Source organism: Hyla sarda, chromosome 11 (genome assembly GCF_029499605.1).
Source record: "Hyla sarda isolate aHylSar1 chromosome 11, aHylSar1.hap1, whole genome shotgun sequence".
Taxonomy (NCBI): Eukaryota; Metazoa; Chordata; class Amphibia; order Anura; family Hylidae; genus Hyla; species Hyla sarda.
This window is the reverse complement of record NC_079199.1, coordinates 33,514,484-33,539,463: the sequence shown is the minus strand read 5'-3', so window position 1 is coordinate 33,539,463 and position 24,980 is coordinate 33,514,484. Positions and strand designations below refer to the sequence as shown.

The window sequence follows — 24,980 nt, the reverse complement described above, 5'->3', positions numbered from 1 at the left end:
CCGTGATCTTGCACCTCAGTTAAAATCAGTCCCCGGAGCATGTTCGCTCCGGGTCTGATTACCGGCGACCACAGGGCAATTGTTTTGATTTTCATTGCTGAAAATAATGAGCATAGTCATTATTTTTCCAAATTTTGTCCATAGAAACCGGTTAATAAGCCCTACTGAATGGGACTGGCCCTGTGGGGAGGGGGGGTCTATGCTATGTCATAATGTATATCCAGGTCAAAAATCTGCAGCAGATCCTATAGTAAATAGGTGTCGGATCTGCCAACCTAAAACATGAATGAATTCACAAACACTAATGGTGATAAATTAAAGCGGCTTTAGGAAATTGGAAACGTGTGCAAAAAGTAAGTAACAAGAAGTAATGGCTGTCAGTACTGAAGCCAACAGGTTATAATGAATTGTACAAATTAAATACAAATCACAAAGTCCTGACTCTTGTCACACTTAAATAGATGAGGGACTTGTTCTCTGAGCGGATTTATTGCAGAATAATGAAAGTATTTGCAGTCCTGATGATACAATGCTCAAGGACACAGTGAGTCAGAAGGATCTTACTAGAAGCTGTAAATCTATAAAAGGAAATGTGGACGCTTTAACTGTTGTGTCTTACTTGAATGAATGCAGTTTCACCTCCTAGGCTCTGATCTACTCCAATGTCTTCAAAGGAAACTGACAGCTGGTTTACCTGCACTAAACCCAATACACAGGAACCTGAGTAAAACAATGGCCCTCATTTACTATTGCAAACCCGACATGTTTTGTCAGGTTGTGCGCCAGATTCTGTCGCATTGCGCCAGAAATTCTGTCTGCACCAGATTTTGCGCTAGAATTGAAAAAAAAACCTGACTAACTCTCCACTTTGCTAAGAAAACCCGAAAAAAGGGGCCAGGGAAAGGGGGCGTGGTCTCCAAAAAGGGGTGTGTTCCCGACATTTTCACAAAAACCCAACATATTTACTGTCACGATTCGGCTTACAGGTAGTGGATCCTCTGTGTCAGCGAGGGATTGGCGTGGACCGTGCTTGTGGACCGGTTCTAAGAGGCTACTGGTGTTCACCAGAGCCTGCCGCAAAGCGGGATGGTCTTGCTGCGGCAGTAGCAACCAGGTCGTATCCACTAGCAACGGCTCAACCTCGCTGACTGCTGAGAAGGCGTGGGACAGAAGGACTAGGCAGAGGCAAGGTCAGACGTAGCAGAAGGTCGGGGCAGGCGGCAAGGTTCGTAGTCAATATGGATAGCAGGAGTTCAGGTAACACAGGCTTGGACAACACTAAACGCTTTCACTGGCACAAGGCAACAAGATCCGGCAAGGGAGTGCAGGGGAGGTGATCAGATATAGCCAGGGAGCAGGTGGAAGCCAATTAAGCTAATTGGGCCAGGCACCAATCATTGGTGCACTGGCCCTTTAAGTCTCAGAGAGCTGGCGCGCGCGCGCCCTAGAGAGCGGAGCCGCGTGCGCCAGCACATGACAGCAGGGGACCGGGACGGGTAAGTGACCTGGGATGCGATTCGCGAGCGGGCGCGTCCCGCTGTGCGAATCGCATCCCCGACGGCCATGACAGTGCAGCGCTCCCGGTCAGCGGGACTGACCGGGGCGCTGCAGGGAGAGAGACGCCGTGAGCGCTCCGGGGAGGAGCGGGGACCCGGAGCGCTAGGCGTAACATTTACTAAGGTTTCCACATAAAATGTGGTGGATTTGAGCTGAGGAAAACCAGACAGATCAGAGCATGTGTAAAATAAAAAGCAAAGTGTAGGGAAAAGTGGAAAATGTAGGGAAACCTTAGTAAATACCGTGGAAAATAAATTGTAGGGAATTAAAACCCACAAAGAAACCTACACAACACTCTTAGTAAATAAGGGCCAGTAATGTATCACTTACATAAATTGGTGGTCTGATTGCAGAGTTATAGCACAATGCTATAGCCCAGTTGCTAGTAAACTAATCTGGTCTTTTGTGCAATGGAGGTGGAGCTGCCTTTCCAAGCTTCCCTGCCTCTAACAGAGTGCTCACATGGACATAGGCTCTCACTTTATTAGGTGTGAAGACTTATGCATGTTCAACAAATGGGCGGCATATGGGAGCATGGATGAAGAAGGCAGGGAAGCTCAGAAATCCTCCACTGCAGAAAACATCAGATTACTAGCAATGGAGGCTATAACTCTGCAACCGGACCACCCATTTATGTGAGTGATACATTGTTTTACACAGGTTTACTTGCACTACAACTTTGTGCATTGGGTTTAGTGCAGGTGAACCGGCTATCACTTTCCCTATAATGCAGATCTGTAATGTGACTATATTACCCTGTGTAAGGACATCACATTACAAGGACATTTTCGCTCTCCTATAGTGGCTCATGATAGGTCAGGTGTTAGTGGCTTACTCTGATAAATCTGCTGCATCTTTAGACTCATTTTAGATTGAAGCGCAGCTCACAATTAGAAACTGACTGAGGTTATTTGGGTATACATCTATACCCTAGGTGTTCAAATGAAAACTACTAGTAAATATACAAATTACCCAAACCTCCAGGACAGTTCCAGTACTTACTGGTACATGATGAAATTATTTAGGAGACTGTACTTCAATAACATATAGAATTTATTAAAATATTATATCATAAAATATATATAATGTATCCTCTCACAGGGCCCTTGGAGGAGGAATATCAACATAAAAATGATTTGCATAAAATGTACAATAAACACACTGCTGAATATACAAGGAATTTTCATCAATTAAAATTTTTGGTTGCACAGTCCGGCATTTGATACTCTGAATATATATGTAAAGTGCCGTGAGTCCTGTACATTGTCTGGCCAAAGTCTATTATAGAAAATTAAATGGTCGTGCATACTTTTCCTCCTGTTAAAATGAAATTATATATATACCAGCCAAACTGAGAGTCACTCCGTCACTGTATGTCTCTGCCGAGCTGTGCTGCAAGTGTCGGCAAGCGCTCGCAGTGTAGAAGTCAGCGCAAGCTGTTGCTGTGTAGGCGCTGGTCCGGATGGCACAGGACCCGATGTAAGCCACAGTTATCTGGAGTGGACTGTTGATGTATATTCCAGGTAACAGTAGTGCGTCTTCTGCACTATAACTAGACGCGTTTCAGGGTACTTAAAATAAATAATTCCAACCCTTTTCTCAGTAGTTGTGCATCTTTAGACCACCTATTAGTCGGCTTATTTTAAGACTAATTTTGCACTCAAATTTTGACGTACAATTTAGGCCACATCCTCTTCATATGAGCCAGGTCCCCTGACCAGCTAGGCATAAAAGTGTTTCTAAAAATGTCTAGATAACACAGTAAATATAATCCAAGACATGTAAACTTTTCTTTTTTTTTGTTGCAAACACTGTGCTTATTATCTGGCATAATAGAGGAGGCATCTGTATGTATGCAGGTATACAGAATCCTTACTGAGAATGGTGGGGCTGGGCAGGGATTCACATACATTGTATTCACTGTATTCCCTGATCAGTACAATTAGCAAACTGTAAAATATTACTTGTGCTGTTTTAGGTAGTAGCCTTATCCCCCTTACATAGGGCACAGCAGTCTCAGATCAGCTTTGAAGCGCTGCCATACCAACCTTGTCTCCCCTATCATGTGTTGGGAGGGGGGGAGGCCCCATACACAATGAACAGTCAGGTTTTCCCTAAGAGGTTGACAGGTTTAATCTACTTTTTACTATCGTGTATGGGGCCTTTAAAGCCCAACTAATTAATAACTATGGTTCAGATTTATTTCTTTTCAAACAATAAGAGTAATGAAGTGTAAATAAACGAAAAGATCAATCACGAATGATAAAACTGCTCTTAATATGAACGCCATGTAAGGACAGCTTAGCTTGTGCGGTGTTTACAAGTTCTCTGACAAGTACTCCATCAGAAGGCAGCGGGAGCGTTTATTATATAATGTGTGGGAGCATTTACATAAAGCTGTCTAGACACCTGCATTATAGCTATTATCCTCTATGTCCGCCTATACCAGGGGTCTGCAACCTTTAAGACAAAAAGAGCCACTTGGACCCGTTTCCGAAGAAAAAAAAAAAAACTGGGAGCCGCAAAACCATTGCAACATTTAAAACAAATATAACACTGCATATATTGTTTCTTACCTTAATGCTATATATACAGGATCGTGCAGTCAGCTGTCAATCTGAAGTAAAAAAGGACTTTCACTTAACAATGTTTAGGCGCAGGCCTGGGGTGGGCTTTTTTATTTAAGCCCAGGCCTGGGGTGGGCTTTTTTAGTTAGGCCCAGGCCTGGGGTGGGCTTTTTTATTAAGGCCCAGGCCTGGGGTGGGCTTTTTTTTTATTTAGGCACCAGGCCTGGGGTGGGCTTTTTTAGTTAGGCCCAGGCCTGGGGTGGGCTCTTTTATTTAGGCCCAGGCCTGGGGTGGGCTTTTTTATTTAGGCCCAGGCCTGGGGTGGGCCCCCTCAATTCAAGTCTATGGGAGGGGGTGTGACAGCTGTCTGCCAACTCAGACAATCGGATCCCCGCGGCGGTGCTGTGGGCGATCCGATCATCCATTCAAAGTGCTGCATTGTCGCAGATGCCGTGATCTGTATTTATCACAGCATCTGATAGCAGCCGGGACTTGCTGTGCATGATGCGAGCACCGTTCAGGTGCTCGCATAATGTATAAGACGTAAATGTATGTCCTGTGCACTAAGTACCAGTTGACCAAGACGTACATTTACGTCCTATGTCCTTAAGGGGTTAATATTATTCTGGAGGAAACTGTCAGATCCTGTTCTCCTCCATGTGGTCCCGGTGTCTTCTGTGCTTCCTTCTTCAGAGACAGCAGCTGGTTGCAACTGCAGGACCTTCCCACTCAGTCAGTCACTGGCTCAGACAGGACACCACTGCGGCCAGTAACTGGCTGTGCGAAAAGGTCCTGCAAGTGTAACCAACTGCTTAACTGCTTGTCTCTGAAGAATGAAGGACAGAAGATGCTGGGACCACACGGAGGAGAACAGGATCTGCGGCAGATCAATGGAGACCAGGGCTAGGTAAGCATCTTTTTTTTATGTTTTCCCTGTGCCTAAGACCATATTTTACACACACACATAGGGGTTGGGGCTAAGGCTGGTCCACCGCCGAAATTCAAATGGAAGGTAATAATTGCAGCATTTTGCAGGCACATAATCGCAAATGACTAATATGGCAATTATATTGTTTTTGCTATAAATCATGCGGCCCTACTGACCACAGTTCACAAGAATGGTTAGTAAACATATGTACCTGTATTATATTAAGTAGGTCCCCCATTGTGTTGCCAAAACAGATGTGACCCGTGTGCCATGGACTCCACAACACTTCTATAGGTGTTCTGAAGATGTTAGTACCAAATACATTTAAATGGGTTCTGGCTGGAGTAAAAACAATTTTAAAAAAAGGGTGATCATCTTATCCAATACCCTCTCTACTGCCCCAGACCCCATTCCTGCTGCTCAGCACTTAATGGTCTCAGTAACATTTGGGGTCATTTAACAAAGCCCAAAGCAGCCTGTCTATCTGTGAAGTCATGGGGGCACAGCGTGGTTTCCTATTTGCACAATTTACACACTAATTAATGATGCGTTACCTTTACATCTCTGTCCATTTTAGGAACGGTCCAGAACAGCATATGTTTGCTATGGAGATTTCCTTTTTTGCTATAATGGACAGAGATGTCAGCAGAGAGCACGGTGCTCATGATGTCAGCAGAGAGCTCTGTGTTTCAAACGGAAAAGAATTTCCTCTGTAGTATTCAGCAGCTAATAAGTACAGGAAGGATTAAGATTTTTTAATAGAAGTAACTTACAAATCTGTTTAACTTTCTGGCACCAGTTGATTTAAAAAAAAAAAGAAAAGTTTTTCACCGGAGTACCCCTTTAACTACTCAGTGGCAGGACACTTCTTCCCATAGACGGCAATGTCAGCGGAGTGGAGATCTGCCAGAACATTCAACGAGTTAAATGTTCTGGCAGAATTTTTCGAGGGGATTTTGCGGTTAGAAAGTCCGCCTAAAATACTTGGCTCTGTGCAGTGAAATCTAATTGTCAGCAATGGGACTCTGCTGCACCGTAATTTCCGAGCAGAATTCTCTTTTAAAATTTTTGTAGTATAAACCCGGCCTAAGAGCTGAACTGCAACATCTGGCACAACCTATAGACAGGTATGGCACTAGTTCTGAAAGAAAGCAGTTGCATTTTAATATTCTGTATTATTCTGGACAACCCCTTTAAGCAGCTTCATAAAATATCCTTACAAACTCACTTTCACACTATACGGCTTGTCTGCAATTCGCAACCCTTTGTTGTATGCAGCACTCAGCGGTGAAGGATCGCAGAACACTCGGTAAAACAAATGGATGGATGTGGATGACTAGTCATGCTGTGTTGTATTCCAGTCAAAGTTTTTTACTGCTGTAGTGTGCAAAACTATGCAAATCTGGTATGTCCGAGGGGAATACAGAAAGTACCCAAATGAAGGAACTGGTATAGGAAAAACTTTATGGCACTGACCTGGTTATAATAGGATCAGTGAGACAATTATGACAATCTATAATCAGCGGATGCAAAACTACAACTCTCAGCATGCCTGGACAGCCGAAGGCTGTCCAGGCATGCTGGAAGTTGTAGTTTTGCAACAGCTGGAAGCACACTGGTTAGGTAACAATGATCTATATACTCTTCGGTTACTATTTGATCACAGGCAACTAGTTGCCTGTGATCAAATAGTAACCGAAGAGTATTATAGATCATTGTTACCTAACCAGTGTGCCTCCAGCTGTTGCAAAACTACAACTTCCAGCATGCCTGGACAGCCTTCGGCTGTCCAGGCATGCTGAGAGTTGTAGTTTTGCATCCGCTGATTATAGATAGTAAGTATAGCTAAGTATAAGTATATGATTGCAAACATTACAATGTGTTTAAATAGAAAACTAGTAGTATGCATGAGAATAAAACAGTTACCCAATATTATTACAGTGCATTACAGCCCTTCTCGGTGTCCCACACGCTGAAGGCAGCTGTCTGTCTCCATTGAGATTGCTCTTCTAAATTTCCCTATGTTACGAAGTGTTCTTATCCCTTTAGGAATTGGCACGGGTATAAAGGCAACAGATTGTCAAGTGCACATTGAGAGATTCACTGTATACAAATAAAATGGAAATATGTGGCTCCGAGGAGTTCCCTGACACTCAAAGTTGTCAATTACCAAATATTTGAACAGCGGCGGCCAGTGCCACATTACAGAGAATGTGCTGGCACCGGGTGAATTAAAACGCGCAGCAAAGGGAGTGTACAATGGCAAACTGCAAATACTGCAGCATTAGGAAACACTTTTAGGAATGACTCATTTTCATACTCCTAGTTTCCAATGTGATCTGTTGGGAATTATTATTACTGGCGCACAAGCACCGACGCCAGAGTGTCCCCTACTGCAGTGTGTGCCGGATTTGTTGACAAGATGCATAGTGCAATTCTGTTTCCTGCAAGCAACTACTAGAACTATAAGGCTATGTTAAAGGGGTTATCCAGGAAAAAAACTTTGTTTAATATATCAACTGGCTCCAGAAAGTTAAACAGATTTGTAAATAACTTCTATTAAAAAATCTTAATCCTTTCAGTACTAATGAGCTGCTGAAGTTGAGTTGTTCTTTTCTGTCTAAGTGCTCTCTGATGACACGTGTCTCGGGAACCGCCCAGGTTAGAAGCAAATCCCCATGGCAAACCTCTTCTACTCTGTGCAGTTCCCGAGACAAGCAGAGATGTCAGCAGAGAGCACGGCTGTCAGACAGAAAACAACAACTCAACTTCAGCAGCTGATAATTATTGAAAGGATTAAGATTTTTTAATAGAAGTAATTTACAAATCTGTTTAACTTTCTGGAGCCAGTTGACATAAGAAAAAAAGTTTTTTCCTGGAATACCCCTTTAACACAGGCAATGTTCCCAGACAGCCGAGCGATGGCAGAAGATGCCGGCACTAGGACCAATTGGAAATGCGTCGTCTCAGACAGCAATGCATTTCCGTGCGGACTCGGAGTATGCAGTTAGTATAGACAAGATGTCCGCAGCAGAAACATCTGCTGCTGAAATTTCGCCATATGCAAAGCGCAGCCAAATCCAATTAATATGATGGTGGAATTCTAATGCGGAATTCCACATGGAAATTCCATTGTGTGAACATACCCTAAACCACCTAACAGTTTAGCTATGGTTCACAACAGAACTTTATCCTAACCACGGAAAAAAAATATTTCTACATAATAAATTAATATTTCTACACATTAATAACACACCTCTTAATAAATTGAGAAAATTAAAAGCATTTTGCAACAGCAGTGTTTGTAAACCCCCCCCCCCCCCCCCCCCCCCCCGCCCGCTCCTGTGTGTTCTAGAGTCTAGAGTTTGCTGTGGGTGCTCTGCTTTCTCTCTACAATTGCACACAACCCATGTGATACTTCCCTGCAGTCTACCTTTCTTTTCCTCACTATCTACAGACTGGGTGAGCTACCCTCCATGTATGCTCTCCCTACTTTGTGTCATTTTGGCCTCTCGTGTGATTTCTGTTGTGATGTCCATTTAATTGCTGGATAGAGTAGCGCAGAGCTCTGTTTTATTAAAATGGAGCAGGATCTAATAAAAAAAGATACTGTGTGATATGCATATATCAGGGCGAACACACGCTTGAAACATGACCGTTCAACATATTGGTAGGATATGCCATCACTTTATGACTAGCCTCTGAGACCCTATTGATCATGAGAAGCATTGTGTCCTTTTCACTGTCTTTCCCTTGCGTTTAGCATTGTATTCCCTTCAGTATCTTTTTTTTCTGCACAGCTGGGTGGTCAGGAACACCTCTGTGCAGGGGAACTTTTATAGCGGGGAAACAATGGTAAACAAATGATGCCTCCTCCTCATTTTCATTGACCCTACTGATATGCCATCACTTTGTGAGATGGGAAAATTCCTTTACGAATCTGTGAAATCCTTCAGTTTTGTCACAGGTACACTGCGTTAGGGCTGGGCGGTATGACCAAATATGTGTATCGCGGTATTTTTGTAACTTTTGGTGGTTCCACGGTATATAACGGTATTTCCTCCCCTCTCCCCCCCTCAAATTAATTATCAGCCCAGCGCTGCCCCCATCGGGGTAAATACTTACATGTCGCCTGCAAGCGCTGCCCTCCTTGTCCTCCTGTTCGCTGCGGCCGCCGGCGCTAACACTCTATACTATGCCCGGGCTGCAAAATGTAAACAAAATAAACTAACGCATGTTCCGACGTCGGCCTTACGCTGGGGACGGGAACGTCGGACAGCCATCAGTCTATCACCGGCCGCAGCGATGTCCCGCCCCGGCCGGGGATAGGCTGAGAGCACTGTCATGTAAAGAGCTCTGGCCGGCTTCTTACATGACAGTGGGTTCAGCCTATTACCGGCGGAGGCGGAACATCGCTGCGGCCGGTGATAGGCTGACGGCTGTCCGACATTCCCGTCCCCAAGAAGCAGGTGAGGCAGGTACCTGACCAACGGGAGGTGAGTTAAAGTTTATTTTGTTTATTTTTTGCAGCCCGGGCATAGGGATACCACACAGTATAGAGCAGTGGTCTTCAACCTGCGGACCTCCAGATGTTGCAAAACTACAACTCCCAGCATGCCCGGACAGCCGTTGGCTGTCCGGGCGTGCTGAGAGTTGTAGTTTTGCAACATCTGGAGGTCCGCAGGTTGTAGACCACTGGTATAGAGTTCAGCGCCGGCGGCCGCAACAAACAGTAGGACGAGGAGGGTAGCGTGTTTGCGGGTGACATGTGAGTATTTACCCCGATGGGAACAGCGCTGGGCTGATAATTAATTGGGGGCGGGGGGGGGGGGGGGGGCAGCGCTCGCGGGTCGCATATGATTAGTTCCCTGATGTGGGGACTGCGCAGCGCTGGACTGATAATTAATTCCCGAGGGGGAGGAGCCAAACCGGTATTGCAGTATGGGTTAAAATTCGTATCGTGCAGCACAAAAATGTTGGTATTCGGTATGAACCGGTATACCGCCCAGCCCTACACTGCGTGTCTCCAAATCTCACTCCACATTAATGACTGTATCCTAACTCCTCTTGTATAGTAACAAGAATATGTGTATGTTACTTCACACAATGCACCTTGAGAAGGCTAAATTATGAAAGCACAAGCAGGAAGTGTTGTCATGGGGAGACACTAAAGCTGTAGGCTGCAGATGAGGTCACACACTGGTAAAAACGAATCAGAAAGACTAGTCCTGTACAATAAAGTGCTCATAAAATATCACTTATTGTACATCTTACAGATTTTCCGTAAGAAACATACATCCATATTACGGCATAATAGTGGTTGATGTTACACTGTAATACATTCATTATAGCAAGAAACACTCAGGTACAATTTAAAATACATTGATGCAGAAGATGCTCCATTAAAGTACCTAATAGTAGGAGAACCTCTATGATACATAGTAACATCATCTAATGGTACAATGAAGAAATGCACACGGATACAACTTGTCACTGTTGTGCACTCACATTAGTCACGTACTGCAACATTCACTGTGGGAATATGGGTCAGGGTTGTATTCTATTATATTACAAGACAATAATTTGCTTGTTAATTTATCATTTGGTACTTATATGTCACCTGTTAACACTTTATTGACAGGCTGGTAAGAAAAAAGATTTCTTACTAAAGCACATTAGCATGGTTAGGCTTAAAGGGGTTATCCAGGAAAAAACTTTATATATATATATATATATATATATATATATATATATATATATATATCAACTGGCTCCAGAAAGTTAAACAGATTTGTAAATTACTTCTATTAAAAAATCTTAATCCTTTCAGTACTTATGAGCTTCTGAAGTTAAGGTTGTTCTTTTCTGTCTAAGTTCTCTCTGATGACACGTGTCTCTGGAAACGCCCAGTTTAGAAGAGGTTTGCTATGGGGATTTGCTTCTAAACTGGGCGGTTCCCGAGACACGTGTCATCAGAGAGCACTTAGACAGAAAAGAACAACCTTAACTTCACAAGCTCATAAGTAGTGAAAGGATTAAGATTTTTTAATAGAAGTAATTTACAAATCTGTTTAACTTTCTGGAGTCAGTTGATATATATATATATATATATATATATATATATATATATAAAATAAAAAGTTTTTTCCTGGATAACCCCTTTAAAAACCGCCTGCTCACTCTTCGGGCGGCTTTGTCTCCCCACCAATATGCCAGTACCAGGCCCGCAGCTCTTTAGAGTGACTAGCCAATTCACACTGGGGTCTGTGTGTGGGGTGGAAGTCACTTTCTCTATGTAATTTTGAGACACTCACGTCTCATAAAATAGTCCTGCCTGTGACATCACGTTCCTGAATCAAGAAGCAAATTGTGTTGCACGAATTTGGGCGCAAAACCCAAAAAGAAAGAGTCGGGATCACGTTAGTAAATAACCCCCATTGTGTTCAATTGGGATTCTGCTGTCCCATTCACAAAGAAGAACTTCCGCTTCGGAGATTTCATTACGGAAATTCTGCATTCCGCAAAAACATTGAACATATCTTTAAAGGGGTACTCCGCTGCTCAACGTTTGGAATAAACTGTTCCCCTTTAATTTAGTGGCGTTTCATGGAGGAATCCCATTGAACTCAGGGGGGCTTTCAATTTCAGCTGAATTCTCTTTTGAGAAATACTGCCGAAATTCTTCTCAAATTCCACAAAACTGCTAATTTTTCACAGCAAACTTTGCAGAATGGAATTTCAGCAGAATAGCAGAATTTCAGCCATGTGGACATAGCCTTAAAGGGGTACTCCCCCCCCTAGACATCTTATCCCCTATCCAAAGAATAGGGGATAAGATGTCTGATCGCGGGGGTCCCGCCGCTGGGGAGTACCCATTTAAGCTCTCATGAAGAATAAAGCTATAATGGTTTTTGTTTTTGTAGCTCACATACAATGCAGCACATGATATTTTAAAGTATACTGAAATATATAATACACTGCATATATATGCCTTTTTGTAATGTTTGTGGCGTAAAGCATCTGGGCGTGGCATTCTTTCTGGCATTTTTCCCATAGACTAATCTACAAAACTAAAATGCTTTAAATATTATGCACTAAATTATGCCACCAAGACACCTGTAACACATACCATACATTTTTACAAGTGTTTAAAAATGCTATAACAATTGTGGAAACTTAAAGGGGTAATCCGGTGAAAAACATTTTTTTTTCAAATCTACTAATGCCTGAAAGTTTTACAGACTTTTAAATTACTTCTATTAAAAAAGGCTGGGTCTCTACTGAGTTTTTTGCAGTGGTTTTTTTTTGTCCAAAAAAATGCCAGAAAAAACTCCAGAAAAACTGCCCTGCGTTCTTGGCTTTTTTTCTGGTGTTTTTTCTTGCGTTTGAGGCTTTATGTGGTAATAGCTTTTTTTTTTGCACTTTGGCGTTTTTTTTGGTACCCTTTGTTGGCTACCAAAAAAAAAAAAAAAAGGATGCTGTAGGGATGTAAAAAAAAAAGTATGTTTTTAATAATGTGTTTAATAAAGTGTATTAAACACACGCCCCCTCCCATAGACATGAATGGAGGGGGATTGGCGTGACTTCACGTCCCCAGTCCCAGAAACCCGGAGGTTTCCGAAACTGGAGATTCAGCACCCGCCTAGAATGTGGGTGCTGCAGAGAGATCGCGGGTGGTCTCAGCAGCGGGCCCCCAGCGATCAGACACCTTATCCCCTAACCTTTGGATAAGGGATAAAATGTTTTTGCCCGGAATACCCCTTTAAATTCAGCCGGCTTTGGGAGTTGCCGCCCCAATGCTGCCATTTAGACAGTGCTGTTCACTAACAATTCAAGACTAGTCAAACATGAGTCAATGCACTGGGCCACCTACTGGCTGTCAGGGTCCAGGTGTCATTCAGTTAATGTGCCACTATGTCACCATATACTGCCTTGTCCCTGTGCCATCCACACACAACCCCCTGACATTTAGCCACTATGATGAACCCTTTACCAGCTCCACATCCTTGTACACTCTCTGCAACCTATTAGCCGATTGGGTCCATATGCCACTTATTGTTTGGCACCTTGTGCTGCTAAATCAGTCATAAAATATCTAGCACCCTGTGGAAGTCAAAGTGTGTGCCAACCTATGCATACTAGTCAGGTTCCATGTGTCATTAAATCACTGTTTCAACATATATTGCCTTTCCCCTGTGCCATCCTTTTACTGCCTTTCCATTCAGCCACTCTCCTGCAGGCAGTGCCAGTAATGCACCATTGTACACTATCTGCCACCTATTCATGGATAGGCTCCATGTGTCATGCAGATGCTGCCTGGCACCTATACTGGTATAAAGTGCCTAACAGAGAAGAGTGTGGCAGAGAGTGTACAAAGTTGCATGACTGGCACAGGGTGAAGGATAGTTGCTCAATGGCAGAGCAATGTGAGGATGGCACAGGAACACATAATGTCTGGCAGTGACTAGTTGGCACAAATTGCCACACAGTTTCAGGGGCACATGGTGCAAAAAGTATTAAGACAAATATAGTGGCCACTGTCATTCAGACATTGTGTCATAATATATTATTCCAGGGCACTTTACATATGATAAATGTAGCAATACATAACACACATACTGCCCTCCTTGTACCATCCTCACCAAGCCATTCAGGCAATATCCTTCATCCTGTGCCAGTCATGGACCTTTGTACACTTTCTGCCACCTATTCACAGATAGGCTGCATGTGTCATTTAGTCTGAGCCATAGTACCAGTCAAAAATGTCTTTCATCCTGTGCCAAAGTATGTAACATTCTTTGTCACTGTTATGCTCCATGTCATTGTGCCACCCTCAGACAGCCCTGCCCTTTAGCCACTATCCTTCACCGTGTGCCAGCCCCAAACTTTTGTGCTCTTTGTGCCACCTATTCACTGATAGATTCCATGTGTCATACTGATGCTGCTTGGCACTTTGTGCCACTAAACCTGTCAAAAAAATGTATGAGCAGTGTGCCCCGCATAAGTAGGTATGAGCAGTTTGCCCCCATAAGTAGGTATGAGCAGTGTGCCCCCCATAAGTAGGTATGAGCAGTGTGCCCCGCATAAGTAGGTATGAGCAGTGTGCCCCCCATAAGTAGGTATGAGCAGTGTGCCCTCCATAAGTAGGTATGAGCAGTGTGCCCCCCATAAGTAGGTATGAGCAGTGTGCCCCGCATAAGTAGGTATGAGCAGTGTGCCCCCTATAAGTAGGTATGAGCAGTGTGCCCCGCATAAGTAGGTATGAGCAGTGTTCCCCCCATAAGTAGGTATGAGCAGTGTGCCCCCCATAAGGAGGTATGAGCAGTTTGCCCCCATAAGTAGGTATGAGCAGTGTGCCCCCCATAAGTAGGTATGAGCAGTTTGCCCCATAAGTAGGTATGAGCAGTGTGCCCCCCCATAAGTAGGTATGAGCAGTGTTCCCCCATAAATAGGCATGAGCAGTGTTCCCCCATAAATAGGCATGAGCAGTGTGCCCCCCATAAGTAGGTATGAGCAGTGTGCCCCCCATAAGTAGGTATGAGCAGTTTGCCCCCATAAGTAGGTATGAGCAGTGTGCCCCCCATAAGTAGGTATGAGCAGTGTGCCCCCCATAAGTAGGTATGAGCAGTGTGCCCCGCATAAGTAGGTATGAGCAGTGTGCCCCCCATAAGTAGGTATGAGCAGTGTGCCCTCCATAAGTAGGTATGAGCAGTGTGCCCCCCATAAGTAGGTATGAGCAGTGTGCCCCGCATAAGTAGGTATGAGCAGTGTGCCCCCTATAAGTAGGTATGAGCAGTGTGCCCCGCATAAGTAGGTATGAGCAGTGTTCCCCCCATAAGTAGGTATGAGCAGTGTGCCCCCCATAAGGAGGTATGAGCAGTTTGCCCCCATAAGTAGGTATGAGCAGTGTGCCCCCCATAAGTAGGTATGAGCAGTTTGCCCCATAAGTAGGTATGAGCAGTGTGCCCCCCCATAAGTAGGTATGAGCAGTGTTCCCCCATAAATAGGCATGAGCAGTGTTCCCCCATAAATAGGCATGAGCAGTGTGCCCCCCATAAGTAGGTATGAGCAGTGTGCCCCCCATAAGTAGGTATGAGCAGTTTGCCCCCATAAGTAGGTATGAGCAGTGTGCCCCCCATAAGTAGGTATGAGCAGTGTGCCCCCCATAAGTAGGTATGAGCAGTGTGCCCACCATAAGTAGGTATGAGCAGTGTGCCGTCCATAAGTAGGTATGAGTAGTGTGCCCCCCATAAGTAGGTATCAGCAGTCTGCCCCCAAAAGTAGGTATGAGCAGTGTGCCCCCCATAAGTAGGTATGAGCAGTGTTCCCCCCCATAAGTAGGCATGAGCAGTGTGCCCCTCATAAGTAGGCATGAGCAGTGTGCCCCCCATAAGTAGGTATGAGCAGTGTGCCCTCCATAAGTAGGTATGAGCAGTGTGCCCCCCATAGGTATGAGCAGTGTGCCCCGCATAAGTAGGTATGAGCAGTGTGCCCCCCATAAGTAGGTATGAGCAGTGTGCCCCGCATAAGTAGGTATGAGCAGTGTTCCCCCCATAAGTAGGTATGAGCAGTGTGCCCCCCATAAGGAGGTATGAGCAGTTTGCCCCCATAAGTAGGTATGAGCAGTGTGCCCCCCATAAGTAGGTATGAGCAGTTTGCCCCCATAAGTAGGTATGAGCAGTGTGCCCCCCCATAAGTAGGTATGAGCAGTGTTCCCCCATAAATAGGCATGAGCAGTGTTCCCCCATAAATAGGCATGAGCAGTGTGCCCCCCATAAGTAGGTATGAGCAGTGTGCCCCCCATAAGTAGGTATGAGCAGTTTGCCCCCATAAGTAGGTATGAGCAGTGTGCCCCCCATAAGTAGGTATGAGCAGTGTGCCCCCCATAAGTAGGTATGAGCAGTGTGCCCACCATAAGTAGGTATGAGCAGTGTGCCGTCCATAAGTAGGTATGAGTAGTGTGCCCCCCATAAGTAGGTATCAGCAGTCTGCCCCCATAAGTAGGTATGAGCAGTGTGCCCCCCATAAGTAGGTATGAGCAGTGTTCCCCCCCATAAGTAGGCATGAGCAGTGTGCCCCTCATAAGTAGGCATGAGCAGTGTGCCCCCCATAAGTAGGTATGAGCAGTGTTCCCCCCATAAGTAGGTATCAGCAGTCTGCCCCCATAAGTAGGTATGAGCAGTGTGCTCCCCATAAGTAGGTATGAGCAGTGTGCCCCCCATAAGTAGGCATGAGCAGTGTGCCGTCCATAAGTATGAGCAGTGTGCCGTCCATAAGTAGGTATGAGCAGTGTGCCCCCCATAAGTAGGTATCAGCAGTCTGCCCCCATAAGTAGGTATGAGCAGTGTGCCCCCCATAAGTATGTATGAGCAGTGTGCCCCCCATAAGTATGAGCAGTGTGCCCCCCATAAGTATGAGCAGTGTGCCCCCATAAGTAGGTACGAGCAGTGTGCCCCCATAAGTAGGTACGAGCAGTGTGCCCTCCATAAGTAGGTACGAGCAGTGTGCCCCCATAAGTAGGTACGAGCAGTGTGCCCCCATAAGTAGGTACGAGCAGTGTGCCCCCATAAGTAGGTACGAGCAGTGTGCCCCCATAAGTAGGTACGAGCAGTGTGCCCCCATAAGTAGGTATGAGCAGTGTGCCCCCATAAGTAGGTTTGAGCAGTGTGCCCTCCATAAGTAGGTATGAGCAGTGTGCCCCCATAAGTAGGTATGAGCAGTGTGCCCCCATAAGTAGGTATGAGCAGTGTGCCCCCATAAGTAGGTATGAGCAGTGTGCCCCCATAAGTAGGTATGAGCAGTGTGCCCCCATAAGTAGGTATGAGCAGTGTGCCCCCATAAGTAGGTATGAGCAGTGTGCCCCCATAAGTAGGTATGAGCAGCGTGCCCCCATAAGTAGGTATGAGCAGTGTGCCCCCCATAAGTAGGTATGAGCAGTGTGCCCCCCATAAGTAGGTATGAGCAGTGTGCCCCCATAAGTAGGTATGAGCAGCGTGCCCCCCATAAGTAGGTATGAGCAGTGTGCCCCCATAAGTAGGTATGAGCAGTGTGCCCCCATAAGTAGGTATGAGCAGTGTGCCCCCATAAGTAGGTATGAGCAGTGTGCCGTCCATAAGTAGGTATGAGCAGTGTGCCCCCATAAGTAGGTATGAGCAGTGTGCCCCCCATAAGTAGGTATGAGCAGTGTGCCGTCCATAAGTAGGTATGAGCAGTGTGCCCCCATAAGTAGGTATGAGCAGTGTGCTCCCATAAGTAGGTATGAGCAGTGTGCCCCCATAAGTAGGTATGAGCAGTGTGCCCCCATAAGTAGGTATGAGCAGTGTGCCCCCATAAGTAGGTATGAGCAGTGTGCCCCCATAAGTAGGTATGAGCAGTGTGCCCCCCATAAGTAGGTATGAGCAGTGTGCCCCCATAAGTAGGTATGAGCAGTGTGCCCCCATAAGTAGGTATGAGCAGTGTGCCCCCATAAGTAGGTATGAGCAGTGTGCCCCCATAAGTAGGTATGAGCAGTGTGCCCCCATAAGTAGGTATGAGCAGTGTGCCCCCATAAGTAGGTATGAGCAGTGTGCCCCCATAAGTAGGTATGAGCAGTGTGCCCTCCTTACCAGGCTCTGCTCCTCGCTGTGCTCCAGGTCCACATTGCCTTGGCTCTTGCTCTCGGAGTCGCTCAGCAGGTCATCCTCGGAGTCCTCCAGGGCAGACGAGGAGCCGGTGGAGGACAGGGACGTGCTGGACACGGACAGCCTCCGGTTGGCTAGCTTCAACAAGCTCTGGTTCCTCATGCCATCCCACCCGGGCACCTCTATGAGCCCCGGGCTGGGGGGCGGCTGCGGCTCCTCGCTACTGGTGACCAGCAGCTGCGGGATAACGTGCTTCTTCCGCGCAGCTTCCCAGCTCCCTCTCCTCGGCTCTTCGGAAACCTCTCCATTGCTCCGGTGCCAGCTCCCGCTGCCCATCCTTCTCCGTCGCCTCGGCTCCCTGTGCCCGTCCCGTTCCGCGGAACACCGGGCTTCGAAGTACAGGCGCAGCTCCCCGACGCTCAGTCGCTTCCGACCACTGCCTAGGTTCGGAGAAATGGGGGGCTCCCCTGAACCCCCATTATGGTTCATTCCGCTGCCGCTGGTTACTTCGGTGGGAATCATCCAAAACGTCTGGTCGCGGGGGAGGACAGGGACAGCGTGCTACACAGGAGTGTGAGTGACTGTCATAGAGGTGTCTGTAGGCTGCTGCATGAGGCAGAGCACTGAGGTGCAGTCACTGCTAACACACTGTACTATTCACTTCCTCCTTCTCAACCTGGGACTTGTTATGATGTGTGGGAGGGAGGGCTTATTGTCTTACTTCAGTGTAGACCGTGTAATAGACAGGTTCTACCGCTCTGTCCTGGCTATTGTCACCGGACAGGTGACTTGACTAGAAGCTTCCACCACATCAGGTAATGGTGCTTCAGAAGATGACACACATGGTCATACAGTCCTATGGTCGTGTATTGGCCTGTTGTGGAAGATTTAGAAATGTTCTAAACTTGTAGCAAAGAGTTTGCAGGGTTCTGTGAGGGGGACTTCAGTGTCTCCTCAGGAGAAGTCGTGTGCAACATTGTAACCCTCCAAAAAAATACAACCCTGTCAGACTAAGGCTGGGTTCACACCACGTTTTTATAAGTTTTCAATGTGAAAACCATACGGAAACGTATTGAAAACCGCATACATTGACTCTCCATTGAAAACCATATGCCAAACGATGCATCCGGTTGTGTCCGTTTTGCATCCTGTACTGTTTTGTCAATTTTTTTCCCATACCCAAAACCGTAACCTTCCATGGTTTTTTGGTCCGGGTGAAAAACCATATGGATACCGTATACTTTTTTTTAACATGGGAATCAATGGGAACCGTACAGAACCGTATATATGCGTACGGTCCCATCCGGTTTGCACCATACGGTTTTTGACACCGAAAGTTTTTTCATCTTGGAATTTCAATCAAACAAGTGAAACTTTTTTCCTTAAAAACAGATGCAACCGGACATTATTTTTTAAAACCGTATATGGGTTAAAATTTGTACACACGTTTTGATACCGTTTGGTACAGTTTTGAGGAATCCGTTTGTCATCCAAAACCTGATACGGGAACTGTATTGCAAAAGTGTGGTGTGAACCCAGCCTTAGTGAGGTTTTTTACCAAGCTGCGGTGGAGCCATTGGGGCATCAAAATAGTGTTTAATTGGGATATAAATGACCGTCTTCCTTCATGTATAGCGCATGACCACCAAGGCCAGGGAAGAGCCGCAGCTGCCCATGTATAGTGTACGGTAGGGATGACATCTAGTTAGTCTGCAGAGGCGCTCGACCAAGAGCAAGCATATGGGCAAGTATTGGGGTATTTTTTGTCATGCCATTGCTTGCCCCTAGGCAATTTTGTCTGAAAAAACTTAGAGTACCTATTATCAACAAAACTTTCCCTAATCCCCTTGTCAGCACGAGGAGCCTGAAGAGTCAGGAGCGCGCCCTGCGTGGATGCGCGCACAACGCTCGCTCCTGTCTGTCTGATTGACAGGCGGGGAGCTGCATTGAGTATGAGATTTCGGACTCAGCCACCACCCAGTGTGAGTCCGAAATCACTAAAAAAGGGACTCCTAGGGAGACCCTTAGTGGCAAGAATCTCAAACACATAAAACACAATAAAGTATACTTTTTTTTTAATAGAACCCAATTACAAAATTAATATAGGGGCCTCCCGGTGTTGCAAAACTACAACTCCCAGCATGCCCGGACAGCCAAATTCTGTTCTACAAAGCTTGTAGTGGAATTTTTGCAGAATTTGGACAGAATTCCAGCAGAATTACTGTGTGCTCCCATAGGGACCTATAACACTGCACACACTGATCTTTTACACAGATCACTGGCGTGTATTAACACGGCTGTGATCAGTGTTTTCGGTGCTTGACTGCTCCTGCCTGGATCTCAGGCACGGAGCAGTCATTCGCCGATCGGACACCGAGGAGGCAGGTAAGCTCCCTCCTGTAAGCTGTTCGGGATGCCGCGATTTCACAGTGGCGGTCCCGAACAGCCCGACTGAGCAGCCGGGATACTTTCACTTTTGCTTCAGACGCTGTGTTCAGCTTTGATCGCCGTGTCTGAAGGGTTAATACAGGGCATCACCGCGATCAGTGATGTCCTGTATTAGCCGCGGGTCCTGGCCGTTGATGGCTGCCGGGACCGACCCGATATGACGCGGCATATCGCGGGAGCCGGCAGAGGACGTAAATATACGTCCTTCGTCGTTAAGGAGTTAAAGGGTTTGTGCCTGCTGACGTGGCTTAATTAATGTCCCCCAGTGTGTAGTTTAGCTGTTTTTCCTTACGTCCGACAAGCAGCACAGATGGGGTATTCTACCCCCATGTACTGGTAGGACATCGGAATTTTAATAAGCCCAAGTAGATATTAGAACTAATTAGAAAACTATGACCCTCTATGAAGAGGGAACTCACCCCCAGCCCACTTGTTTTTTTTTTTTTTTTTGTCCTCTCGGACAGTGGAACTGGTGGTGATCTTCTTTCCCTCCTCCTTTTTGTTTTTTACCTCTGTGGTTCTATTGAGCCTGGGAGGTTTCTCCTTCTGGATACATCCCTGCTGCTTCATTTGGTGCGTCTTGGGTACCGTCTAGGTTCTCTTTTGTGGCTTTCTCTATGTCTGCCCAGAAGTCTTTTTTTCTTTCGGCCACATCTTGGCTGTGCTATGCAGCATGTGGGCACCACCACTTGTGGGAAGTGACATAATCACCTCTCTTTTCCTGCACGTGGCTTTGTTCTGGAGCCGGATTTTCGGCTCCTGGTAATCTATTTTTCACTTCATCTCCCTTGTTTGAGTTCTTTTCCTTCTTCAAGGTTGGAGGAAAGTTGGGGTTAATAGTTGTATTAATATTTTGGACAGAAACATTTAGACAACAGTTTTTGGCTCTGTTGCCAAGGGGGCAGGGCTAGGCGTTCTAGCAGTTCTTTTTCAGATATGTCATCTCCCAGCGATGGGCCAGACAGAGGGTCCATAGCCATGATATCCTCTTCCAAGAGAAAACATCTTGTTTGCTATGAATTCAATACTCCTTTGAAGGACTTATCACGTATGGGCAGGGAAGGAGTGCACTCTATTCTCACCCACTCCCCTGTCCTTGCCTATTTATGTACCTGCCCTAAATTACAGGTCCGTAACCACGAAGACAGTCCCTTTCTATATACACGAGGGGCGTAATTGTCAAAATAATAAGCTACAATGACACAGACTAGGTCCGGGGACAGTAGGATAACAGACAGAGTAACAAAGAAATACTAAACACTCGCACAATAAGTCCAATGTCAACTATCCGCTTCTGAAGCCAAGAGATGTCACAGTACAAAATTGCTAATACCAGATAGAATAGTCTGAGAGAGCAGCCAAAGGTTCAAAAAGCCAGATATAACAAATGCAGAAGACAGCTAGCTAGAGTACAAACTGAGCCATATAGCAAGCACTGACTGGGAGTAGACTGCCAGCTTATATGGAGCCAGAACAGGTTCTCCAATCAAGGTCAGCTGACCAGTCCAGACAGCCGGGCGTAACCCAGCAACAGAAAAAACAAAAAAGAACCTGTCAGAACCTTTTAACCCTATAGGTTCTGACAGGATTCTTGAGTAATGCCACTGTTGCCATCCCCGTGTTTAGCCCCAGGATGAGCCGAGCATGCAAAACATGATAATTTGGATGAAGGACTATGTCCAGGGCTCTGTTAAGCTGCTTCAGGACAGCCTTACCCAGAAGCAGCCAAGGAATCATTTGTCTCTTAAGAAGGAAGTTGCAGCTGCTTCGGAGTCAAGACCCTGTTAAGAATATCATTCTTTGTCCTCATCGGATGATGAAGAGTCTTCTTCTGCCATCATTCCTCCTGAGAGGACACAAAGCCCTGTACTTGAATGGTTGGCTAATCGAGGTGTCCTCCAAAGCAGTTCTTATCCAATATGTTCATCAGGCTCTATCTATTCTTCTTTACCTCGGATGGCTAATAAATTGGTGCAAATCTACCATTTAGGCTGTGATGTCCTTAAGGTTTTTGGGGTTCATCATAGACTTCACCCACATTTCTCTCCAGAACGACCAGAATGAGGTCAGAGAAATGCAGAGTTTCTCGGTACCACCAAGGGTAAACATTCGTACCCTCATGAGGATGTTGGGACTCATGCTCATGACGAATGCATCCCTCCTAGACTAGGGAGTGCATCTCCTGAAATTTCCTGTTCAAGGTACTTGGACTCCCCATGAGCAGCAATTCTTATTAAATCTCTGTGAGATCAGAGCAATCCAATATGTGCTCCTTTACATTGCCTCTCTGATCCGGAACAAAGCATTGAGAATTTAGTAAGACAATATGACTGCAGTTCACTACATCAACAAGCAGGGAGGCACCAGATGGCAACCACTTCTCCGAGAGATATTCTGGAAACTTTGAATGTAATAGCAGACCATCTAAGTCTGGGTTTTCCTTCAAGAGAATGGTCTCTTCATTCAGACATTTTCCATCAGATCACTCTCCAGTGGGGTATGCCCAAGAGAAAGATTTCATGGCTACAAGATTCAATACCAGTAGCAATAAATACACTGTCCATTCCTTGGAGATTCAGGCTGGCATACATCTTCCCTCCGATTTCCTTAATACCTGGGTATTGCCGAAGGTCAGACGGGATCAGGCCTCAGTGATCCCATTTTGTCTGAAGAAATCTTCCCCTGCAGCAGAGTCTAGTGTTGGGGAAGAATCAGTCTTGCCGGATCTTTACAACTTCAACCTGACAGCCTGGAGGTTGACCAGTCCCTTCTAACTACAGAGGGACTTTCAGAGTCGGTATAGAGAACCCTATCTCATTCCCGAGCAGAATCCATGAACAAAACATATACTGAGATTAAAAAGATCATCATAGCATGGTGTTTCAGGAAGAATGTACCATTCTCAGATCCGCCCAACTCATCTATTCTTCTATTCCTTTAAGAGGGTGTAACATCTGCGGTCCGGCCAGACATGCTGGCCGTGAGCGCTCTCTTGTCATGTCCCCGCTGCCGGCGGGGCTGCGATTTGCATCGCGGGACGTGCCAGCATGCGAATCCCAGCCCGTCACTCACCTACCTGGTCTTCCTGTCCTCGCAGCCCCGGCACGCGTGCCCCAGCCTCCTAGGGCTCGCGTGCCGGAGCTTTTACATTTAAAGGGCCAGTACTCATTTAATTAATTGTTTACACCTGCATCCTGTCTTTAATTATCAGCTCCTCCCTTTGTTCCCAGCCGGATCTTTGTTGCCTTGTGCCCTAGTAAAATAATTCTGTGTTATTGATATCCCTGTTCCTTTCCTTGTTCCGTTACCTGATCCGTCACCTGTGCCACCTGCCCTGATCTACTGCTACCTTGACGTCGTCTTGCCTGCTTCCTTTTGTGCCACGCCACATCCCAGCTACCTGTGTGGGCAAGTCGTGCCAGGGGTAGCAGCCTGGATGCCGCCTGCCGCAGCAAGACCATCCCGCTTTGCGGCGGGCTCTGGTGACAATCAGCGGCACCTTAGACTCCGCTCCCTGGCACGGTTCACATCATCATCCACACAGGCCGAGAGGATCCACCACCTGCCGTGATCCTTTACAGAGGGATTAGACAAAGGGTTGGTGCTATCTTCCATAAAGGTACACTCTGCTGCCTTCTCTTCCTGTCTAGGCACACCTATCTCAAGACCCTCTCATAAGTTGATTCCTGGAGAGAGTAAAGAGATTAAGATCTACAGTCTGGAAGCCTATTCCCAAAAGGGACTTATCGGTGGTCCTTAGAGGTTCATCATCTCACCCCTTTGAATTCTTGGAGGAAGTTAATTGGAGATTCCTAGCATGGAAGATGACTTTCCTCTTTACAGTTATTTTGAAAGTGGGTGAGCTACAGGAGCTTTTAGCTTTTGAGCCTTATACAAAGTTCCTCCAAGATTATGTTTTTCTACAATTTCTCCCTACCTTTACGCTGGAAGTCTCTTCTTTTAAGAACATAAATCAGCTAATATGTTTGCCAATGCTTACTCTGAATCCCTCCTCCTTTGAAGAAAGGGCTTTGCATTCCCTTGATATACCTAGAATACCCCCATGTGCTGATGTTACGACTTAGGGAAAACAAATTATCATTAGAAATTAACGATTTGTACACATAAACTTATGGATGGAAAAATCATTGTTGTAAAATTAAAACTGTAAGTAAGGTGTCGGGCTTTTTTTGCCATTGGATTCAGTGCAATTCAAGAGGAAATAACAGACATGAAATTTAAAATTATTGAGCCTTAAATAGACATTTTATGCCTCAAAATCCACTGAAAAAACTTTATGTAAACATACAGAAAACAGGAAAATTTCCAGCTGGAAGTCTAGGATAAAACTTTAGATCTATGGCTATAGATCTATGACTAAAGTGTTCCTACCCAAATGCATCAGATCTTGAGCAACATGTACCTCTGAGCTTATGGACACTATTATTTTAATCGCTATAATAAAGATAAAGTTTTATCCTAGACTTCCTGCTGAAACTTTTCCTGTGTTTTGCATTGCTGTTCGGCTTTACTTCAAGTGAATCCGTGCTGGAAATCCTGGATGGAGAGGTAGGAGCTGGTTCCGATGTGGACTGTGCATTGGGCATTTTCTGCTTCTATGTGAACATAGCCTTATGCAGAAATATAAAAGTAATACAGGATGTGGAGAGAAAAAGTTACCACCATCACCACAGCTCCAAAAGACAGCTGCAAATGGAAAAGAATAAAAGCAGGTCATAGCTAAGGCACATGGTTGTATAATGAAAATTATAGTGTAAACTGTAAAATTCCTTTATTTTGACAGTCCAGACAATTTATTGTACGACAGGTTTTATTAATTGGTAGCACGACGGCTATGGT

General features: G+C 45.6%; 1 protein-coding gene across 1 annotated transcript in view; it reads right to left on the bottom strand.

Annotated features, from left to right (window-relative positions):
* The window catches only part of ITPKA (inositol-trisphosphate 3-kinase A), a 104,714-nt gene extending 86,311 nt beyond the window's left edge, over positions 1-18,403 (bottom strand). Inside the window, exon 1 of the mRNA XM_056546787.1 lies at positions 17,658-18,403. Within this exon, the coding sequence (XP_056402762.1) occupies positions 17,658-18,194 (537 nt within the window). The 5' untranslated portion in view covers positions 18,195-18,403. The remainder of the gene's footprint in view (positions 1-17,657) is intronic.
* Positions 18,404-24,980: the final 6,577 nt, after the last annotated feature.